The sequence below is a fragment of the Moschus berezovskii genome, chromosome 5, assembly GCF_049115385.1.
Source record: "Moschus berezovskii isolate FMDL1 chromosome 5, NW_MosBer_1.0, whole genome shotgun sequence".
NCBI lineage: Eukaryota > Metazoa > Chordata > Mammalia > Artiodactyla > Moschidae > Moschus > Moschus berezovskii.
The window spans coordinates 97044264-97064989 of record NC_142464.1 but is presented as its reverse complement, the minus strand read 5'-3'; the positions used below and the strand labels follow the sequence as shown (position 1 = coordinate 97064989).

The window sequence follows — 20726 nt, the reverse complement described above, 5'->3', positions numbered from 1 at the left end:
GGTTTGCTTTCTCATTTATAAACTAAGGGTAATAATACTTATCAACTGTGATTGTTGTAAGAATTAGAGAAGGTGTATCCCCCAGGACAAAGCACAGTGCCTGGTATTTATTCTGTAATAAATGGCAGGTGACTGGGTAGCTCCTTTGTCAGTTTCATTAACTGCTGTCCTACAGGGTGGTAGCTTGAGGGAATATTAAGTGCATCTTTTTCTTTAATTCCCACCTGGAAAATGACTCATTCAGAGTTTAATTTCAAAAGTGTTTCTTCTGTGTACATTTTAAGCATGGTTTATTATTTAAAGTTGAAGAAGACAAAGCTCTATACAAACATACCATCTTTATTTTGAATAAAAGTTCAGAACATATTGTCTGACAGTGGAAAAATGGATTCACCCCAGAAAATCTAGGATGTATGGTTCACTGTCAGGATGAAACTCTGGGTATCCTCTTGGGTGTGGAGGAGATGCCCTGCATTTTTCCTAAACTTTCTAGTTGTCAAGTTGCTTAATCCAGGCATCAGTATATTGTCTAGATTTTGATTGTGTGAATTCCCTTCAATGGAGATGAGAAATCCATGCATTAAAATGAAATGTTGTTCTTCCTTTCCCTGAAACAGTAAACCGATGGTTAAAGAAAGAGTTACAACTGGAATCATTGGTGTGGCAGGATGCTCCTGGGCCATGGATAGTTAAGTCAGTGTTGTGGATCAGCAGAGACGAAGCAGATGTTCTCCAGTTGCCTGCATCACTAACTCATACATAGTAAATACATCCTACTGATAAGAGACCCTGGTGAGGACAAGGTCTTATATGAGATGGGAATACTGAGTTAAGTGGGGAATTCCTTATCCTCCAGGAATTAGTTTGGGGTTGGCTGTGTCAGTCCACCTCCAAGAGCCCAGTTCATCTCTTCCTGTGGAAACTTCCCCCTCCATCACCCTGCTTCTGTGACACTTGAGTGCATTCTCTCAAATTTCAAGTTCTTTCTCTAAGCCAGAATTTATGAAAGTGTTCTCATGGATTTGGTTGTGAGGGAGACCGACTCTGTGTGTCTGTGCATACACCAACACCTATGTAGGTCTTCATGATGTAGAGAGCCTGAAGAGGCAGGAATTGGGTTGCTTCTGCTCCCTGGAAGCAGGCTTCACTTTACTCTGTGATATGACCCTCCTCACTCCTTCTTTGCCTAGTGAATACGTACGACTGTGTCACTTGCTGTATACACTTGATAAAAACAGGTATTATGTTTAAATGCACTGGCCATTATAAGTGGTATAAGGGTAGCAAACATGCACTCAAGGAATTTCCAGGTTGCAAAATATCTTCATTTGTCTTCTGGTACTTTACACAATGTTTGAGTTATTTAAAAAGTAGGAAAATAATGGAAACAGTGATTGTTGGGGCTTCTCTGGTAGCTCAGCTGGTAAAGAATCTACCTGCAATGCTGGAGATCTGGGTTCGATCCCTGGGTTGGGAAGATCCCCTGGAGAAGGGAAGAGCTACCCACTCCAGTATTCTGGCCTGGAGAATTCTAAGGACTGTATAGTTCGTGGGATCACAAAAAGTTGGACATGACTGAGTGACTTTCACTTTATGGGATTCCCTGGTGGCTCAGATGGTAGAGTCTGCCTGCAATGTGGAAGACCCTACTTTGATCCCTGGGTCAGGAAGATACCCTGGAGAAGGAAATGGCAACCCACTCCAGTATTCTGATCTGGAAAATCCCATGGATGGAGGAGCTTGGTGGGTTACAGCCCATGGGGTCTCAGAGTTGGACACAATTCAGTGACTTCACCTTTCACAGTGATTTTATAAAACACTTTAAGAACATAGGTTGTAGATTCACTTATGGGTCCAATATACTAATGTATTAGGTAACATCTTGAAGCTTCCATAGGTGAGGAATCTTTGTGAATCATATACTTTTTTTCATACCTACTTTGTCATACCTACAGGGCTAGTCTGAGGCTAGAATTATGAAGGTGGAGAACTTTTAAATTCATGCTCTTAGATTTTCCTTTCCATGTGTTTGTTCTTTCTTCATCCTTGTTGCCCTGCTTGTTTCCTTCTGCCTTCAAAATTGTTTCTGTTAAGGAAGAAATGGCTCATTTAATGTGTTGTCTTTCCCAAGGATGTTTGCATTTCAGCAGACACAATACTCACATTTGGCTAAACAGTTAAGTTCTAATTGTGCAATTCAGTTAAAACATGTGAGTGGCCACCCATGTTATAAAGTGGACCCTTAATATTGAATTCGTATTCAAATGAGGGTCTTTCCCGTGTAAGGAATATGGTACAAAATAACAGTGCTATTTGCTCTTGACTAACCAGTACTTGTGTATTCAACTTATAGATGTTTTTTTTTACTCCATTCTCCTCATTTGCTGAAAATGTTCTGTGATTTTTGGGACACAAACATGATGAAGCAGAGGGAGTGTATGGGCTTTGGAGTGTGATGTGAAGATAAAGCTGAGCTTCCCAGTTATGTGACCTTGGACACATACCTCCTGAATCTCAGTTTCCTCACCTGTGAAGTATGCTTATTAGGGTTGGTGTGGTGGAAAAATACATATCAATTGCAGCACCATAAACTACAGTGTATAAATTACAGGCCAGTGGTGGATACAGCACAAAGTACATTGTGTTTAATACACAAAACTATTGTTATAAGTATAAATTCTAGGATTCTTACAAGGAAAAAATTGAAGCAATTAGGAAAAATATCTTTTACATAGTAGCAACTTTGTTAAAAGTCTGTAGCAGTTACTAGTTATGTCAATGATACATTGAGTGTATGTCTTGATTATAAGCAAGCTTGATACAATTTATGGAAAGTTATTTTATTCATATTCTCAAACACATAAATGAGATGAGTATTCACATGTAGTGAAATTTTTTAAAAATTAAAGATTCATTTAACACAGAGTTACCTAAATGTGTTTGAGAAATGATTTGAATTCTCAAAACTTACTGCTTATGAGATGATTCAAGAATAAATTTATTATGCAGGTTGAGGTGTGGTCTTGTGAGGTGGGCCCTTGATGCCTGTGTTACATTCTCCTGTGTTCTCTTGTTATACAGGGCTCTACAGTTCTGTTTTTTCATCCCACAGATTTACCAATAAAGAGACAGAGAGAGTATGAGCTGGTGACTCCTGTCAGCACAAATTTTGAAGGACATTATCTCTCCCATATTCTTTCTGCAAATCACAAAAAGAGGTCAACGAGGGACGTGTCTTCCAACTCTGAGCAATTGTTCTTTAACATCACGGCATTTGGAAGAGATTTTCATCTGCGACTGAAGCCCAACACTCAGCTGGTAGCTCCTGGTGCAGTTGTGGAATGGCATGAGGCATCTCTGGTGCCTGGGAATATAACCGACCCCATTGATGATCATCAACCAGGAAGTACTTCGGAGAGAATCTGGAAAACAGAGCCTTTGCAGACCAACTGTGCTTATGTTGGTGACATCATGGACATTCCAGGAACCTCTGTTGCCATTAGCAACTGTGATGGTCTGGTAAGACTCCTTGCCTTTTGTGTCTGTGTGTTTGCAGGTGTTTGGGAGTGCAGCATGGCTTCAGCATGGTTTGGAAAGTAGAGGTGGAAAGAAAGCCTCATTATTATATTTCAAGTTCAGGAAGAAGCATTAGAAAGCATTTCATTGTCAAAGAAGTGTGCTTTGGCTTCATTTTGACATGAAGACATTAGTCTAAGAAACCAAAGACAACTATTTTAGCATTCTTGGTTATATGTCCACTTGCATCACATTGGGAATTTTATTTCCTTATTTCTTTAAAATCATCCTGACAACTTTTTAAAGAAGCATAGATTCCTTCAAAATGATAGTATTTCCCTTCTTATGAGGAAACATTAGGTATTTTATTAAAGAAAATATTTAGAAAGCATTCTTTTGCACCCCCCCCTCAGAATGCTGAAATGGGAAACAAGGTGCTTCTGTGTCAGAATTTGTTCAAATCGCATTAGTGTATGAACCTGAGGTGTCGTTCTCTCTGTATGGTGGCTTTGATTCATTTTCTCTTGCTTTTGAATGAAATACCCATATATTGTTCTTCATTTTTGTGGCTGAGGCTAATAGTAACTGACCCTTCTTCACACGCTCTGAAGAGGTGAAATATTTTTGTCTTGTATCTCCAGATGTTATTTGAGAAGTGTGTCAATGTTTATGCCTGTTCCATTCATAGTTGACTCCAAGCCTTTGTTCAAAAAGAGCAATCATTTTTCTTTCTATGGTTGCCAGGCTGCTGTTTCTTGGGAGTTCACAGCTATTCTCTTTGTTTTGTCTCTCTTCTGGGAGTTCTCAAAACAATCCTTGCATTCCTCCTACCTTGGCTGGTCCCCTAACAGTACCTTCAATCTTCTGCTGCTGCTGCTGCTAAGTCACTTCAGTCGTGTCCGACTCTGTGCGACCCCATAGACGGAAGTTCACCAGGCTCCCCCGTCCCTGGGATTCTCCAGGCAAGAACACTGAAGTGGGTTGCCATTTCTTTCTCCAATCTTCTGCGCTGCTGCTAAGTCACTTCAGTCATGTCCGACTCTGTGCGACCCCATAGACGGCAGCCCACCAGGCTACCCCGTCCCTGGGATTCTCCAGGCAAGAACACTGGAGTGGGTTGCCATTTCCTTCTCCAATGTGTGAAAGTGAAAGTGAAGTCACTCAGTCGCATCCGACCCCCAGCGACCCCACGGACTGCAGCCCACCAGGCTCCTCCATCCATGGGATTTTCTAGGCAATAGTACTGGAGTGGCTTGCCATTGCCTTCGCCAATCTTCTGCTCAGTTCAGTTCAGTTCAGTTCAGTCGCTCAGTCGTGTCCGACTCTCCGCGACCCCATGAATCACAGCACGCCAGGCCTCCCTGTCCATCACCAACTCCCGGAGTACACTCAAACTCATGTCCACAGAGTCGGTGATGCCATCCAGCCATCTCATTCTCCGTCGTCCCCTTCTCCTCCCGCCCCCAACCTTTCCCAGCATCAGAGTCTTTTCCAGTGAGTCAACTCGTCGCATGAGGTGGCCAAAGTATTGCAGTTTCAGCTTTAGCATCAGTCCCTCCAATGAACATCCAGGATTGATCTCCTTTAGAATGGACTGGTTGGATCTCCTTGCAGTATAAGGGACTCTCAAGAGTCTTCTCCAACACCACAGTTCAAAAGCATCGATTCTTCGGCGATCAGCCTTCTTCACAGTTACTATCCTCTTAATGCATAAGCACCACCCAGAGGAGTTATGATGCCATATTTTTTACTCAAGGACTGTTGGGTTCATGGTTGCAGGCTTTATTTGGAGGTCTAGTACTGCCTCTAGATTTCTATAGGGCTTTAGAAGCCTGAACAGAAAACTGAATAGAGCATGTGTGGCAGCTCTCCAAGTTGGACCCTTTCAGTTTAAGATTCACAGCATCACATTTGGTGCTAGAGCATGCTATAGGGTTTGAAGACACAAGAAATCTCTGAGATTCTTCTCATTCCACACAAATGTTTAATAGATCTGACTTAACTAAATTACTGACTAAAACAATAGAAAGAAAACATCTTCTAGAAGACAAAGTTTAAAATATTCACTAAGAGTTTGATTCAACACTACTAGAGTATAAGAGGAAATAAATTACATAGAAGGTACTATTTTATAATACTTCTAAGTAAAGTATATTGAGTATAAAACTCAATTCAATGTTATTTTTAAGTTTTATAGCATAAAAAGATTACATACTTTTTATCTCCCTGGTTAAGATTGAAACTTGGACTAGGAGATTTGAAACTTGAAAATCAGTTTAAGGAAGGCAAAAGGCAAGAAAATTATTTTAATGGGTTATCATAGTGAGTTTTTAAACCTGACTTAGCAATCAGTGTTTTTCTTACTGTACATGTCAAATGATCTAATCATAGATACAGAAATATAGGGCAATAGTTGTAAGGAAGAGGAAAATAGGTATGAAGTATGTGGCTCAGACGGTAAAGCGTCTGTCTCCAATGCTGGACACCCGGGTTTGATCCCTGGGTCAGGAAGATCCCCTGGAGAAGGAAATGGCAACCCACTCCAGTACTCTTGCCTGGAAAATCCCATGAACAGAGGAGCCTGGTAGGCTATAGTCCATGGGGTCACAAAGAGTTGGACACGACTGAGCGACTTTACTTACTTATGAATATACATTAATAATTAAGATTGATTTCTCATTTTTAAAGTATGGTATTAACTGTTGACATGTGTACATTGACATAGTGTGTCCATTTGTGTGTGTGTGCACAACCCAACCAGTGTATTTATTTGTTCCATTCTTTGATCCTTTAATTAATTAAAACATATTTCTGAGAAGTCAATTCTGGGCAAGCGCTGTTCAGGCATTGTGAAATGATGAAAGGAATGGTCATGATTACCATTCTCATGGAGCTCAAAGAGGTTAAATTTGCCTTAGATTTTGTGTCAAAATATCTGGTATACATGTATATGTATATACACACACACACACACACATGCATACTAGAATTATGTTCAACTTAAAAATGTTGTGATAAAGAGAAGTATCTTCTGGAGAGATTTTATGAATGGGGACAGAGTTTCTAACCAGGCATACATGGCTCAGGCCTTGAGCTTGATCTTGGAAAAGAGAGGAGTCCAGCTTATAGCAGGCAGTGCTGACTCTGCGGGTATACCTAAATAGAAGGCTTTTTAGAGTTTCCAGCTCATAGCAGCTATGGAGGAAGAATAAAGAGGACGGCAGGACTAGAAGCTCAGTAATAGAGAGCAGATCAGTAGAGTGTGACTACTACTTTGTTAAGCTAGGGACAAATTCTTAAAATTGCACTGGATAGAATAAGCACCTTACCTGAGGTGAAGTAGGAAGTAAAACTGATGTGAATGTAAATAAACTTGGCTAATTATCTGATTCTTAAACCCTTTTTTGTTCCTTTAACTTGCTGTGTAGGGGATTTAAATTTGACCTTCTTGACCTTAGGTGGAGAAACAGGGATACTGAGATCACATAGATGCCTGAGGATTAAGCTGATGGGCTAGAAAGCCATTTCCCTGGGAAGCTCTGGGATTATAACCAAATCTAAGTTGTTTTAGTAGAAAGCAGAGCTCCTCCTGACCTAAAAATGTCAATGGAAACATCTCTGTTCAGTAAGATGAAGTGAAGTCTCCTGCTATGGAAGAGAATGCCAGTGAAGCCCTACCTGGATGGGTCTATTGTAGATTATTGTCAATGGGATTTCTGTGATCTGATTATTTTCGTGGGTCTTTTGAGATTCTTAGTCACAGGGAGCAGCCACAGGTATTTATTTTTCACTGAGATTAGGAAGCTCTTACCTTGGCCTTTTCCCTGAGTGAAACCCCTCACCTCTTATTCTCTAATGCTACCTTACAGCAAACTATATATATTTGAAATACATAGTGGTCTGAGACAGAATTAATTTATATTAAGCAGAAGGCTGTGATTTGTAAAATAAATAAATAAATAAAATAACAGTACTTTTGAGCAGTACTGAGAGTGTCCATAGACCCAGGTCAAGATAAATACTGAAGGTGAGACTGCGTAAAGAAACTTTATCACACTTTGGCATAGTTACTATATTTGTAGAGGAAAACAACAGAATAGGAAAAACAAGAGATCTTTTCAAGAAAATTAGAGTTATCAAGGGAACATTTCATGCAAAGATGGGCTCGATAAAGGACAGAAATGGTACGGACCTAACAGAAGCAGGAGATATTAAGAAGAGGTGGCAAGAATACACAGAAGATCTGTACAAAAAAGATCTTCATGATGAAGATAATCACGATGGCATGATCACTCACCTGGAACCAGACATCTTGGAATGTGAAGTCAAGTGGGCCTTAGAAAGCATCACGACGAACAAAGCTAGTGGAGGTGATGGAATTCCGATTGAGCTATTTCAAATCATGAAAGATGATGCTGTGAAAGTGCTACACTCAATATGCCAGCAAATTTGGAAAACTCAGCAATGGCCACAGAACTGGAAAAGGTCAGTCTTCATTCCAATCCCAAAGAAAGGCAATGCCAAAGAATGCTCAAACTACCACACAATTGCACTCATCTCACATGCTAGTAAAGTCATGCTCAAAATTCTCCAAGCTAGGCTTTAGCAATATGTGAATCGTGAACTTCCAGATGTTCAAGCAGGTTTTAGAAAAGGCAGAGGAACCAGAGATCAAATTGCCAACATCCACTGGATCATGGAGAAAGCAAGAGAGTTCCAGAAAAACATCTCTTTCTGCTTCATTGACCACGCCAAAGCCTTTGACTGTGTGGATCACAATAAACTGTGGAACATTCTGAAAGAGATGGGAATACCAGACCACCTGACCTGCTTCTTGAGAAACCTGTATGCAGATCAGGAAGCAACAGTCAGAACTGGACATGGAACAACAGACTGGTTCCAAATAGGAAAAGGAGTATGTCAAGGTTGTATATTGTCACCCTGCTTATTTAACTTCTGTGCAGAGTATATCATGAGGAACGCTGGTCTGGAAGAAGCACAAGCTAGAATCAAGGTTGCCGGGAGAAATATCAATAACCTCAGATATGCAGATGACACCACCCTTATGGCAGAAAGTGAAGAGAAACTCAAAGGCCTCTTGATGAAAGTGAAAGAGGAGAGTGAAAAGGTTGGTTTGAAGCTCAACATTCAGAAAACGAAGATCATGGCATCTGGTCCCATCACTTCATGGGAAATAGATGGGTAAACATTGGAAACCGTGTCAGACTTTTATTTTTTTGGGCTCCAAAATCACTGCGGATGCTGATTGCAGCCATGAAATTAAAAGACGCTTACTCCTTGGAAGGAAAGTTATGACCAGCCTAGATAGCATATTAAAAAGCAGAGACATTACTTTGCCAACCAAGGTCCGTCTAGTCAAGGCTATGGTTTTTCCAGTGGTCATGTATGGATGTGAGAGTTGGACTGTGAAGAAAGCTGATTGCCGAAGAATTGATGCTTTTGAACTGTGGTGCTGGAGAAGACTCTTGAGAGTCCCTTGGACTGCAAGGAGATCCAACCAGTCCATTCTAGAGGTGATCATTGGAGGGACTTATGCTAAAGCTGAAACTGCAATACTTTGGCCACCTCATGCGATGAGTTGACTCACTGGAAAAGACTCTGATGCTGGGAGCGATTGGGGGTAGGAGGAGGCGGGGATGGCAGAGAATGAGGTGGCTGGATGGCATCACCGATTTGGGTGACATGAGTTTGAGTGAACTCCGGGAGTTAGTGATGGACAGGGAGACCTGGTGTGCTGTGGTTCATGGGGTCGCTAAGAGTCGGACACGACTGAGCGACTGAACTGAACTGAACTAACAGTAAAAAAAAAAAAAAAAAAGCTGAGGCTGCTATTTTGTGTCCTTTTTGTTTTTTTCCTAGTAATTACTTTTCCTTGTATTTTACAAAATTATCAGCCTGAGGCCAATTGGGGAGAAAAGAAACTGTTTATTTACCCCAGATAGTTTGAAAAGCAAGTAGTAATACTTAGCTGTCCCTATTCCTCTGAACATCAGAAACTTGACTAATACTACTTCTTCCAGGTAACTATGAAATGATCCAGAGAAGGCTTTGGAGGAGGAAATGGCAACCCACTCCTGTGTTCTTGCCTGGAGAATCCCAGGGATGGGGGAGCCTGGTGGGCTGCTATCTATGGGGTCGCACAGAGTTGGACACGACTGAAGTGACTTAGCAGCAGCAGCAGCATGAAGTGATCACAGGAAAGCTCCCTTAACTTAGACATTATGGAGGAAGACAGAAAATTGCCTTAAGTGCCATATGCAGAGCCAAGGTCTAGAATGTGATATAAAAAAGATGTCTGACTCATGTCTGACTCTACGACCCCATGGACTGTAGCCCACCAGGAATTTCTGTCCATGGGGTTCTCCAGGCAGGAATGCTGGAGTGAGTAGCCATTCCTTTTTCCAGGGGACCTTCCCAACCCAGGGATCAAATCTAGGTCTCCTGCATTTCAGGCAGATTCTTTACCGCCTAAACCACCAGGGAAGCTCAGACTATAGATATACATGATATCTAAAATATTGTTCTGTGCGTTTCTGAAATCAGCATCAAAGTGTTCTTCATGCAGGAATTGACAGTGATTTTCACCCACTGTGGCCAAGAACCGTATCTGTTCTGTCTAGCGTGACCTTTTTTGAACCTTTGTGAAGATTATCTTTTATGAGTGAAAGCTAATTCTTTACCAATTACAGCTTTATGTCTACTCTAGTATACCCTACTTGTAGGTGAGAATTGTTATGATATTCAGTCATGGAGTTGTCCTTGTTTTCTGACAGCATCCTATTTTTAAAAAGCCCAATTCTCTAGATCCTTCTCCAAATTACCCTGCCAAAGCCTAAATCCTGTTAATGGGTTCTTTCTAAAGCTCTCTTACTGAGATGCTTATGGTTCCCTCTGGTGTGTGTTCTGGCTCCTGGCAACATAATAAACCCAGCTTGTCAACTGCAGATGAGTTCCTAGTGGTCTTTGGCTGGAGGCCATTGACGTGTTACCTTTCTGCTTCTGTATCTCTGCAGTAAGAGTCCAGTGGTCAGGAGTCATGGTGATGGCAGGCATTTCACCCACTTCTGAGTGGGAAGATGCTTCTGGCTGAGAATTCCAGCTGAAAATAGATTCCTTTATTCCACAGAGCCCTGGCATTTCCGTGTAACACTATTAAATCTCCCCTGTGAGTAGTGGCGGCTCACAGTCATATTTTGTGGTCTTCAAATTTGCCAAAATAAAGGGTTATTTGGTTAGTAGTCTTTATGTCATGTGTTCATAACATAAGGAAACTGGATTTTTCTAGACTAGTGAGAACAATATCCCTTTGTTAATTGCTCTGGATTGTCATCAGAGGAAGCTGGTTGAGAGTTGAAGAACTGACTGCTGATGGCTATTTTGGGTTATCCAACTCAGTGATTTCCTTGTGGGCTGACTTTATGATCAAGGCAGCTTATCGAGGACGGAAATTTTCAATATTTTGCAACATTTGAAATCCTTCCTCCAAATGAAATCACTGTGTGTGCGTGCATGCTAAGTTGTTTGAGTTGTGTCTGACTCTTTGCAATGCTATTGACTATATCCTGCCAGGCTCCTCTGTCCATGGGATTCTCCAGGCAAGAATACTGGAGAATACCAGGCCCTTCTCAAATGAAGTCATTAGGGGTCATCTAATAAAATAATATGTAAAATGCATAAACTCAGGAAAGGCCAGTAAAAACACAGGGTTTTTTTTTTTTTTTTAATCCTCCTAACTCCTCTTCATCCTGCCTGTTCTTACTCAAAACCACTCTTAGCCATCCTGAGGCTTCTAATAGGAAATCTCCACTGTTAGGTTAGGGAGTCTTGAAAGCTTCAAGCTTGGGAGCCATAGGCAAAACCTCTTTTCTAAAACATGTGATAGTCACATCTGATTACTATTGGAGGTAATTTACCCTTTTTAGATTTGGGGCATGACCAAATGAAGTCCTTGTGGACAACCACAAACTTGTAAAGAAAACAGCCTTCAGACTTCCCTGCCTTAAGACTTCTGCTTTGGGATTTGGTCCCTTCAGAAACATGTCCTCTCTATGCCTATTTCAGTAAGTCTAGCTGCAGAGGCACTTTTTTAAAAGTCTATTTTAAAAAGTATTGTGAGCCAGTGTGCCTGGGATTGAGAATATTTGACTAGTGATTATAAATACAGCTCAATCTGGTAAATGAAATGTTTGATACTAAAAATAGATACAAATCTGTAGCTATTTATAGTGGGTTTAGAGTTTTCAAGGACTGATCTTTAGATGTTGACATTTGAACGTCTCCTTTCGTGAAAAGAACCTGATCTCTAAAAGCCAGTAGCCTCCCACCTTTTTTTTCCCAAGGAACTTGTCTGTGGAAGATGTGTATTTTACTGATGGGACAGAGGGAGTTTTGTGTCTTAAGCATGTACATGCTGATTTAAGACACTTCAGTAGGTCTGGGGAACAAAGGACTGAAACCTCATTTCACTTCCAGCCACCTATATCAGGCTGTTTTTAGCAATGCAGGGTTAGAAGATGCCCAAAGCACCTATACCCTTTAATTTCCATAAGTAGAAAGGAAAAAGTAGTTATGAGGCCTCTAGTTTAACTAGTTTGGGCGAACCAGGACCGTGATAAGCCTCATTGCTTCTTACCTGAGATTTGGCCCCATAGGAGCTGACAGTATTAATCCTGCCTGTGCTGGATCTGGGCCGTTGGTTACATTTCCTGCCCTGCCTTCCTTCTCAGATAGGCAGCCCGGTTGTGCTTATCTGTGGTGAAGTCTTTGATCATTTTCACATTTTGCACTTAATTTGTGCAAATCCAGAATTAAATCAAGCCTTTCACAAAATTTTTGGCTATATATCTCTTGTGAGATTTTGAAAATACTTCTTTTTAATAGTCATTTTGTAGCTGATATAAACTATTCATGTTTGTGGGTACCACTTGTCTAACTTATGTTTATTTTATTTATTTATATTTTCGGCTGCACTGGATCTTTGTTCTTGCAAGTGGGGGCTACTCCCTAGTTGCGGTGCTCAGGCTTCCTGCTTGCAGTGGCCTCTCTTGTTGCAGAGCGCAGGTTACAGAGTGCTCGGGCTTCAGTAGCTGTGGTGCATGGTTTAGTTGCCTCATGACATGTGGGATCTTCTCAGACCAGGGATTGAACCTGTGTCCCCTGCATTGGCAGGCAGATTCTTAACCACTGAACCACCAGGGAAGCCCCTTTGGGTTATGATTTTATTTACATCAATTTGATTATGATTTATTTCCCATTACCTTCTCTAACTTTGATATAGTACATTTTTAAATTACGTTTAAGAGTGAGCTAAAAATTGGGGAAAAAAATAAATGTGGTATTTCACGTCTTTCTTTGTATAGGAATGGAAAACAGAAAATAAATGAAAGGGGAGGGAAAGTTGACCTGAGAAGTAATGCTTCCTATTCTTCTCAGTGCCATGGCAACTAGGACTTCATTAGAACTTTAACATAGATTTTTAAAGATACTCAAGATACTTTAAGAACTGTGAAAATAGTGCTGACCACATCTTTAATTTCTTCTGCTGCTCGGTAAATTATCATTAAAACAAGAACAAAAGCACAGCAAGATATTGATATGACACCTTTGTGCATAATCAGGCTTTGAAGTCACAGAGTTCTTGTAAACTAAACCCAGCCTCAAGGTCCTCGACTGCAAAAACTGTTAATCATGTGGCTGCATCTTTGCTTCTAGGAATACTGATCAAGTTAATAAAGCTTTTGGAAGAGCTAGGATATGTAAAGCGCTAGACTGATTGCTGTGGGCAATACTGAGGTAAGCTGGGCATAACCTTTGTCTTCTAGGAGTACTAGATATAAGATATGCAAAAATCGAACTAAAGTACAAGGCAGGAATATTTTATATGCTCTAAGACTAGAGTAGATGAAATATGAGAATCCAGGTGGTGGAAAGATTATTTACACCTGGAAGGATGATAGAAGGCTTCCTGGAGAAAGCAGTATTTGTGATCCCAGACAATTGGAAAGATAACCGTGTATGTTAAAGGGACCACCGATGATGGCAGAGGGTGGGATGGGTAAGAGGAGGAGCCCCCGAGGAAAGTAGGGGATATTTGTGATGGCCATGAACGTGAAGAGAGGATGGGGTAAGTAGATTTCATGAACTTTGTAATATATGTAATGAATACATGGGCGAGCCAAAGTAGGCTTGGTCAGTATTTAGCTGAATAAAGGAGCAAGTGCGGCTTCCACTGTGGCTCAGTGGTAAAGAATCCACCTGCGGTGCAGGAACAGAGGATGTGGGTTCGATGCCTGGGTCAGGAAAAACCTCTGAAGGAGAGCATGGCAACCCACTCCAGTATTCTTGCCTGGAGAATCCCATGGACATAGGAGCTTGGAAGGCTACAGTACATGGGGTCGCAGAGAGTCAGACACGACCATAGTGACTGAGTGTCCATGCACACACAGGAGCAAGTTTAATGCAAGAGGGAGAAGGAGACAAAAAAGGAGGGTAGATCCTAGAGATGTATGTTAAGACCAGATTCAGTGACTGTACTTGATAATGACATGCTTGCATGGGCATTCATGGTGAGAGGAGGACAAGATTCGTATTCCTTAATTATGTTGCTTTTCTTTGTAGAAAGTTTTTGCTGAAGTCATGGAGCTTTTTCTCTGGAGTTTAGAGAGATTTTTCTCAGTAGCTTTTTTTTTTTCTAGAATTTGTTCCCCAAATTTTTTCTGAGGGTTAAGAAAGTTGATTTTTAAAAATCTGACTTCTCCCATCATCTGGGTCCTTCAATCTTTCAAGTTTGGTGAATTAAGTGCCTCGTTTAACCTCCTTCTATTGGAGAAGGAAATGGCAACCCACTCCAGTATTCCTGCCTAGAGAATCCTGTGGACAGAGGAGCCTGGTTGGCTGCTGTCCATAGGGTCGCACAGAGTTGGACACGACTGAAGCAACTTAGCATGCATGCATGCATGCATTGGAGAAGCAAATGGCAACCCACTCCAGTATTCTTGCCTGGAGAATCCCAGGGATGGAGCAGCCTGGTGGGCTGCCATCTATGGGGTCACACAGAGTCGGACACGACTGAAGCAACTTAGCAACAGCAGCAGTGTGTCTCTAATTTCTTCCATCTGAAGTATTCTCCTCCCTTTCTTACTGTGTTGACTGTATGTTCCTATCCCTTACTTCTTTCTATCTCGAAGGATTATTTCTAATGTTGTTTTAGTGATTTTTGCTTACAGCCTAAAGGGATATTTGATCAAGTTTACCTAACTTTCAAAAAACAAGACACACCAAGATAACCCTGTCAATGAATTGATTTCATTGTTAAATCTTATTTTATTTTATGTCATTTATCATATATACCAAATGTATATGTATGTGTATAGAAATATATATATGCATGCATATATGTTTATATACATGCAAACATACATATATGCACCCATATATATGAAAAGCCATAGAAAAAGTCAAGAAAAATCAATGTTTAATTAAATATTTTCATTCAAAGACCAGTGGCAAAATTTGTTGTTAGGTGTTCGGAGTTGGTGCAGAGCTGGAATGACACTCAGGTATGTGACAAGAAAACACATCAGTTCTATCACCCCAAGTTACCTAAATATGCTTCTCACGGTGTGGGTGGTTAACAGAGTCATGACGTGAATTAGCTTGTATATTTTTAATACTGTTAGAAATACAGAGAGATTAATCAGAAATATAATTTAAAAGGGCAGTTTTATTATTGTCAGTCTGCAATGGTGAACTTGAAAAAACTGTTTAGAATAAAAAGTTCAACTATGCTTTTTGTATTATGATTAAATTTGCAAAGTTACAAAAAAGTGCTGCAGTTACTCAACTCAGCTTATGACCTAACATGTGGAAAATAGTCTTCTATGAAATGAATACTCTGGTAAAAATGCTGTAACTTTGAGATGACCTTCTCCAACTGATGCGTCACCTTCTCTGAGGGGTAATCTAATCTGTGCTTTCTTGAAGACTTGTAATGATGAGAAGCTCACTGCTTTCCATCTTATTAATATGTCGCTCTGCCATATAGAAAGTTCTTCCTTGGATTCTACTTAGAAATATGAAGTGAAAATATCTTGTTCCATGTATTAGAGTCTTTGCAGTTGACACAGGTATACTAACTGTGATGGACTTCTTGTTGTTACTATAAAACTTCAGTTTCTTGCACTTGAACACTCAGTCATTCAGTGCATCACACTTCTGCTTTAGGAAACAGTTCCCTTTGGTGGTGTGATAGAGCCCATACGCTGGCTGGAATGGAGTTAATGAGGCATAGGTCATAATTGTAACATACCTCTCAGGCTTTTCATTTTGGTCAGTGTTTTAAATTATGAATCTCAGAGTAAGACATTATGGGCATAGAAATAAAGAGTCCATGGCTTTAGCTGGTATATACTGCTGTTGTTTAGAGTCTAGTTTTCATATCTTATCTCATATCTCTTTTATTTGTTGATGGTAGTTAATATGTTGTCTTATATCTTGTTTTTGTTTCCAGTTTAAAGTTTTACTTGGAAAAAGAAAAAGCGTACAGCATTTTAAACAAGTCTATGGAGGCAGTTGTAGGGGGTGGGGGTGGAGATAAAGGTGGCATGGTGGGTCTCTAGCTCCAATTGCTAGAAAATGCATTTTTAAACTTAAATGCATTATCAGAGTAGACTTTTGGGGTCTTTATAGAGTTTTTTGATTAGCTGATAGTACTTTCAATTCCAATATAAAGCATTTCTGGAAGGCCTACTTCTATCTGGTGATGACTCTAAAAGTGGATGCTTGGGTGTCATAAGAACATAGCAGGACTCAGTCTGAGCATGTAAGCCTAAGAGAAAATGAAGAACAGCACTTAGTAAGAGATTCTGTAAATGTTAGCAACCCAAACACAGTGGGAAATGTTTTATTTAGCATTATCTGGAAAACAATATGTGTTTAACATAGTGATTAAAATCTTGGAGTAATACTTCCTTTGGGCTTGCAGGATATTTGATCTGGCTTATAGGGTGCCACTATATCATGCTTTCCTGCTTGGCTTCATATAGTCATTTATTTTTCATACCTAGCTTTGAGGATGATATTAACTGGCTGTCCAGACAAAAAAGCAGACCGAATATAGTGATGAGTATCCAGATAAAATTAAGTCACTGTAAGATCTCTGTTTCTGTTTGGTCAGCGGCATGTCATGGTCACCTTTGGCTTAATCTGTGGTACCCACCCAGACTTAGCATAATGATGTAGGAAGACTCTGAACCTTTTATATTGGTCCTAGATCCTAACCATTAATCTAAAATTTTCAAGGACAGGCCCATTTTTATATGCTGTGCTTGGGAAAATTTTAGAAACATGTTAACCTATGAGGATGTTTTGAAATTTGAACTGTACCCATGAAACTACCTTCTTAATCTTCCCCATACTTAAAAATGAGGGGTTTTAATGAGATCAGTGATTCTTTTTGTTCTGACTGTTCAGTCTAATGTTTTGAAATGCTTTGTAAACTAGATAAACTATTTATTAATTAACAATTTTACATGTTAATGATCAAAAATATACAAAATTGCTGGTCAAAGTTTCCAATAAGTATGAATTATAGTCTCTTTATACTGGCTGATCATCTTTTCCAGTAAAAAGGTTTGATTATTCATAAACCTGTACTGTTTTGTTCAACCTAATGACACAGTGACAGTCATTGCCAGATCTGAATTGTTGCCTCCACTGGGTCCTAGAAGCCCAGAGATCTAAAATTAGGAAACCATTGACTCTAAGTTTCCAGAGATTCCTTCTAGAACTAATGTTCTGTAACTCTGTAACTAAGTTTGTGTTCTCTTTATCCTTGTGGACAGTGCATTCCTGGCCAAGGAAGAAATCATTGCTTCCTACTCATCATTATTCATTTATCATGGTTGGGAGTAGAAATTGCATGTATGAGTGCCACTTTTGAGATATAGTTACTCTCTAATATGCTTTTTCTGTTTTTTAAAATTTATTTTAAATCCACGAACTATGAGTAAATCCTGTGTTCTAGAAAGCCCCAAAGGACCCAACTTCTATTACCGTTTTGGAAGGTTAATAGCTTAACTCATAATGAAATGTGGAAATAATCAGTGTAGAGAGAAATCTGTCTACCTACCTACCTATCTCTCGATCTACATATTAAACGTGTATATGCATGTATATGCAGAGACAGAAACATTTATATTTTTATAAAATATTAAGAGCAGAAGAGTCTGTATGTTGGCTGTGTTGTAGGAGGAGTACTGAATTACCCCAGGATAGGAATGTGTGAATTACCCCAGGATACTGAATTACCCCAGGATAGGGATGTGTGACGGCTCTGTTGATGCAGTCATTTCCCTGGGACAGTTCCTCATAGGTTACATTTGAGGTATATATGCAACCAAAGCTGAGAGTCGTTGGTTTCCCCAAGGGGCCTCTAATCTTAGTGTGTATCAGGATCTCCTGAGGGTTTGTTAAAACATGGCTTGCTTATAGCCACCTCAGAGTTTTTGATTTAGTAGGTCTGTAGATGGACCTGAGAGTTTACATTTCTAATACGTTCCCAGTTAGTGCCAGACACCATAACTCAACTGTCTGTTTCTTGTTTGTGTGCAGTGATTCTGGATACTGGCTTTTCCCAGCTGACTTGCTTTCTCAAGTAAGGAATTGGAACTTTTTTCTTGATCTGTAATACTGTCATGGCCCTTGCCCAGGGCCCAGTTATCATCGCAGCCAGTTTGACTCAGCACCCATCAGTCCCAGATTGAATTAACTATGCACAACTACAACTTCGTCTCTTGGTCTCCTTGCCCAGAGGCAACATATACATTGGAAACCTTGGAACGCCATCTTCCCAGGCCAAGTTCTGGCAGAATACAGAAACTTAAAGAAACTGTGAACTTGGACAAACACCTTAATGTGTCTAATCCTTATATTCCTTTTATGATTCATGCAAAAATTTCCTGATGGTAGGGGGAGCTTTGAAGTGTATCCTCGTTTTAATTTCTTCAGTAACCAATAGTCACTACCCAATGCTTGCAATTTTCTACCATCACTTTGCTTTTGAGAACTGGTTGGGCTTCCCTCATAGCCCAGTTGGTAAAGAATCCACCTGCAGTGCAGGAGACCCTGTTCAGTTCCTGGGTTGGAAAGATCTACTGGAGAAGGGATAGGCTCCCCACTCCAGTATTCTTCGGCTTTCCTGTGGCTCAGCTAGTAAAGAATCCACCTACAATGTGGGAGACCTGGGTTTGATCCCTGGGTTGGGAAGATCCCCTGAAGAAGGGAAAGGCTACCCACTCTAGTACTCTGGCCTAGAGAATTCTATGGACTGTATAGTCCATGGGGTTGCAAAGAGTTTGACATGACTAAGCGACCTTCACTTTCCCTTTGGTGGTGGGATTGTGCTGTGGGGCAGCGTGGAGACCTTGAGATCTCCAGTTGTCCTGAGCTCTGGCAGTCTGGGGCCGTCACAGTTTTTGAACTTTCATGAGTCAGTCCCATACTCTGTCCATCCATACACCATCTCAGTACTATGCTGAGCTGTATCTGCACTGTCAGCCTAGATGATCTCTTGTGATTTCATGGCTTCAAATACCATCAAGCAGTAACGACCCTCAGTGTCTGGCCCTGACCTCTGCTCTGACCTCTGGACTTGGATATGTGTCCTGCTGTCCATTCAGCTTCTCCACACGGATGTCAGATAGCCACCTGATATTTACCACAACTGAAGATGGTCCCTTGACAGCCACCCCTGTGAGATTTTGGCCACAAAGGAAAGTTTGGACCCTAATTCTCTAGCCAGAAACCTAGGCTTATGCCAGATTCCTCTTTTTCCTCATTTCTTTCACAAATTCCATAATGTAAGTCTTGAAGTTGTTTTATAAAATATGTTCTGAATCTACTTATGAAATCTCCAGTGCTACAACTTTGATATAAACCCCTGTCATCTCTTCCCTGGATACTACAGTGACCTCCTGTTTTTTATGTTTGGTCTATTTTTGCCCCTCTTCGTTCTTTACATAGAAATTGAAGTGTCCCTTTCCAAATTTGATGAATTTTTCTCTATTTAAAACCCTTCAGTCACTTCTCATTAAAATTCAGAATTATTACCATGATTTTTAAGACCCTATGTCAGTTGTTCTAATAATCATTTTGTCTCATAATCACCTGAAGAGTTATTTAAAAAATAAGGAGGCCTAAACAGCAACTCCTTGGAAGGGAAGTTATGACCAACCTTGATAGTGAGAGTTGGACTGTGAAGAAAGCTGAGCGCAGAAGAATTGATGCTTTTGAACTGTGGTGCTGGAGAAGACTCTTGAGAGTCCCTTGTACTGCAAGGAGATCCAACCAGTCCATTCTAAAGGAGATCAATCCTGGGTGTTCATTGGAAGGACTGGTGCTAAAGCTGAAACTCCAATACTTTGGCCACCTCATGCAACGAGTTGACTCACTGGAAAAGACTCTGATGCTGGGAGGGATTGGGGGCGGGAGGAGAAGGGGACGACAGAGAATGAGATGGCTGGATGGCATCACCGACTCTGTGGACATGAGTTTGAGTGAACTCCGGGAGTTGGTGATGGACAGGGAGGCCTGGCGTGCTGTGATTCATGGGGTCGCGGAGAGTCAGACATGACTGAGCGACTGAACTGAACTGAACTGAAACAGCAACTCCAAAATATAAATTTGTCTGGGGTGGTGTTGGTAAAGGTTTAGTCACTAAGTTGTGTCTGATTCTTTGCAACCCCATGGACTGTAGCCTGCCAGGCTCCTCTGTCCATGGGATTTTTCAGGCAAGAATACTGGAGTGGGTTGCCATTTCCTTCCCCAGGGAATCTTCCCTACCCAGAAATCGAACTGACGTCTCCCAAGTCTCCTGCTTGGTAGTTGGATTCTTTACCACTGAGCCACTTGGGCTTCCCAATATGTAACGAGACTTTAGAATCATTGTTCTCTCCCAAAGACCTCTAACCTTAGTGGGGATGAGAATCCCATGAAGGGATTGTTGCACCATAGATTTCTAGGTGCCACTTTGGGGTTACTGAAGAGGAGCCTGAAAATTTGCTTTCCTAACAAGTTCCAAACACTACCCTTGGTAACCACTGTATTACAAGATCTAGTCTCAGTACACTTCTCTGATGCCATTCCCTTGTTTATTATATTCAGTCCCTCTGGTCTTCCTTTTGTTTTTCAAA

General features: G+C 40.7%; 1 protein-coding gene across 1 annotated transcript in view; it reads left to right on the top strand.

Moving 5' to 3' along the window:
* The window catches only part of ADAMTS3 (ADAM metallopeptidase with thrombospondin type 1 motif 3), a 279556-nt gene that overhangs the window by 19567 nt on the left and 239263 nt on the right, over positions 1 to 20726 (top strand). Inside the window, exon 3 of the mRNA XM_055434158.2 lies at positions 3113 to 3519. Within this exon, the coding sequence (XP_055290133.2) occupies positions 3113 to 3519 (407 nt within the window). The remainder of the gene's footprint in view (positions 1 to 3112; positions 3520 to 20726) is intronic.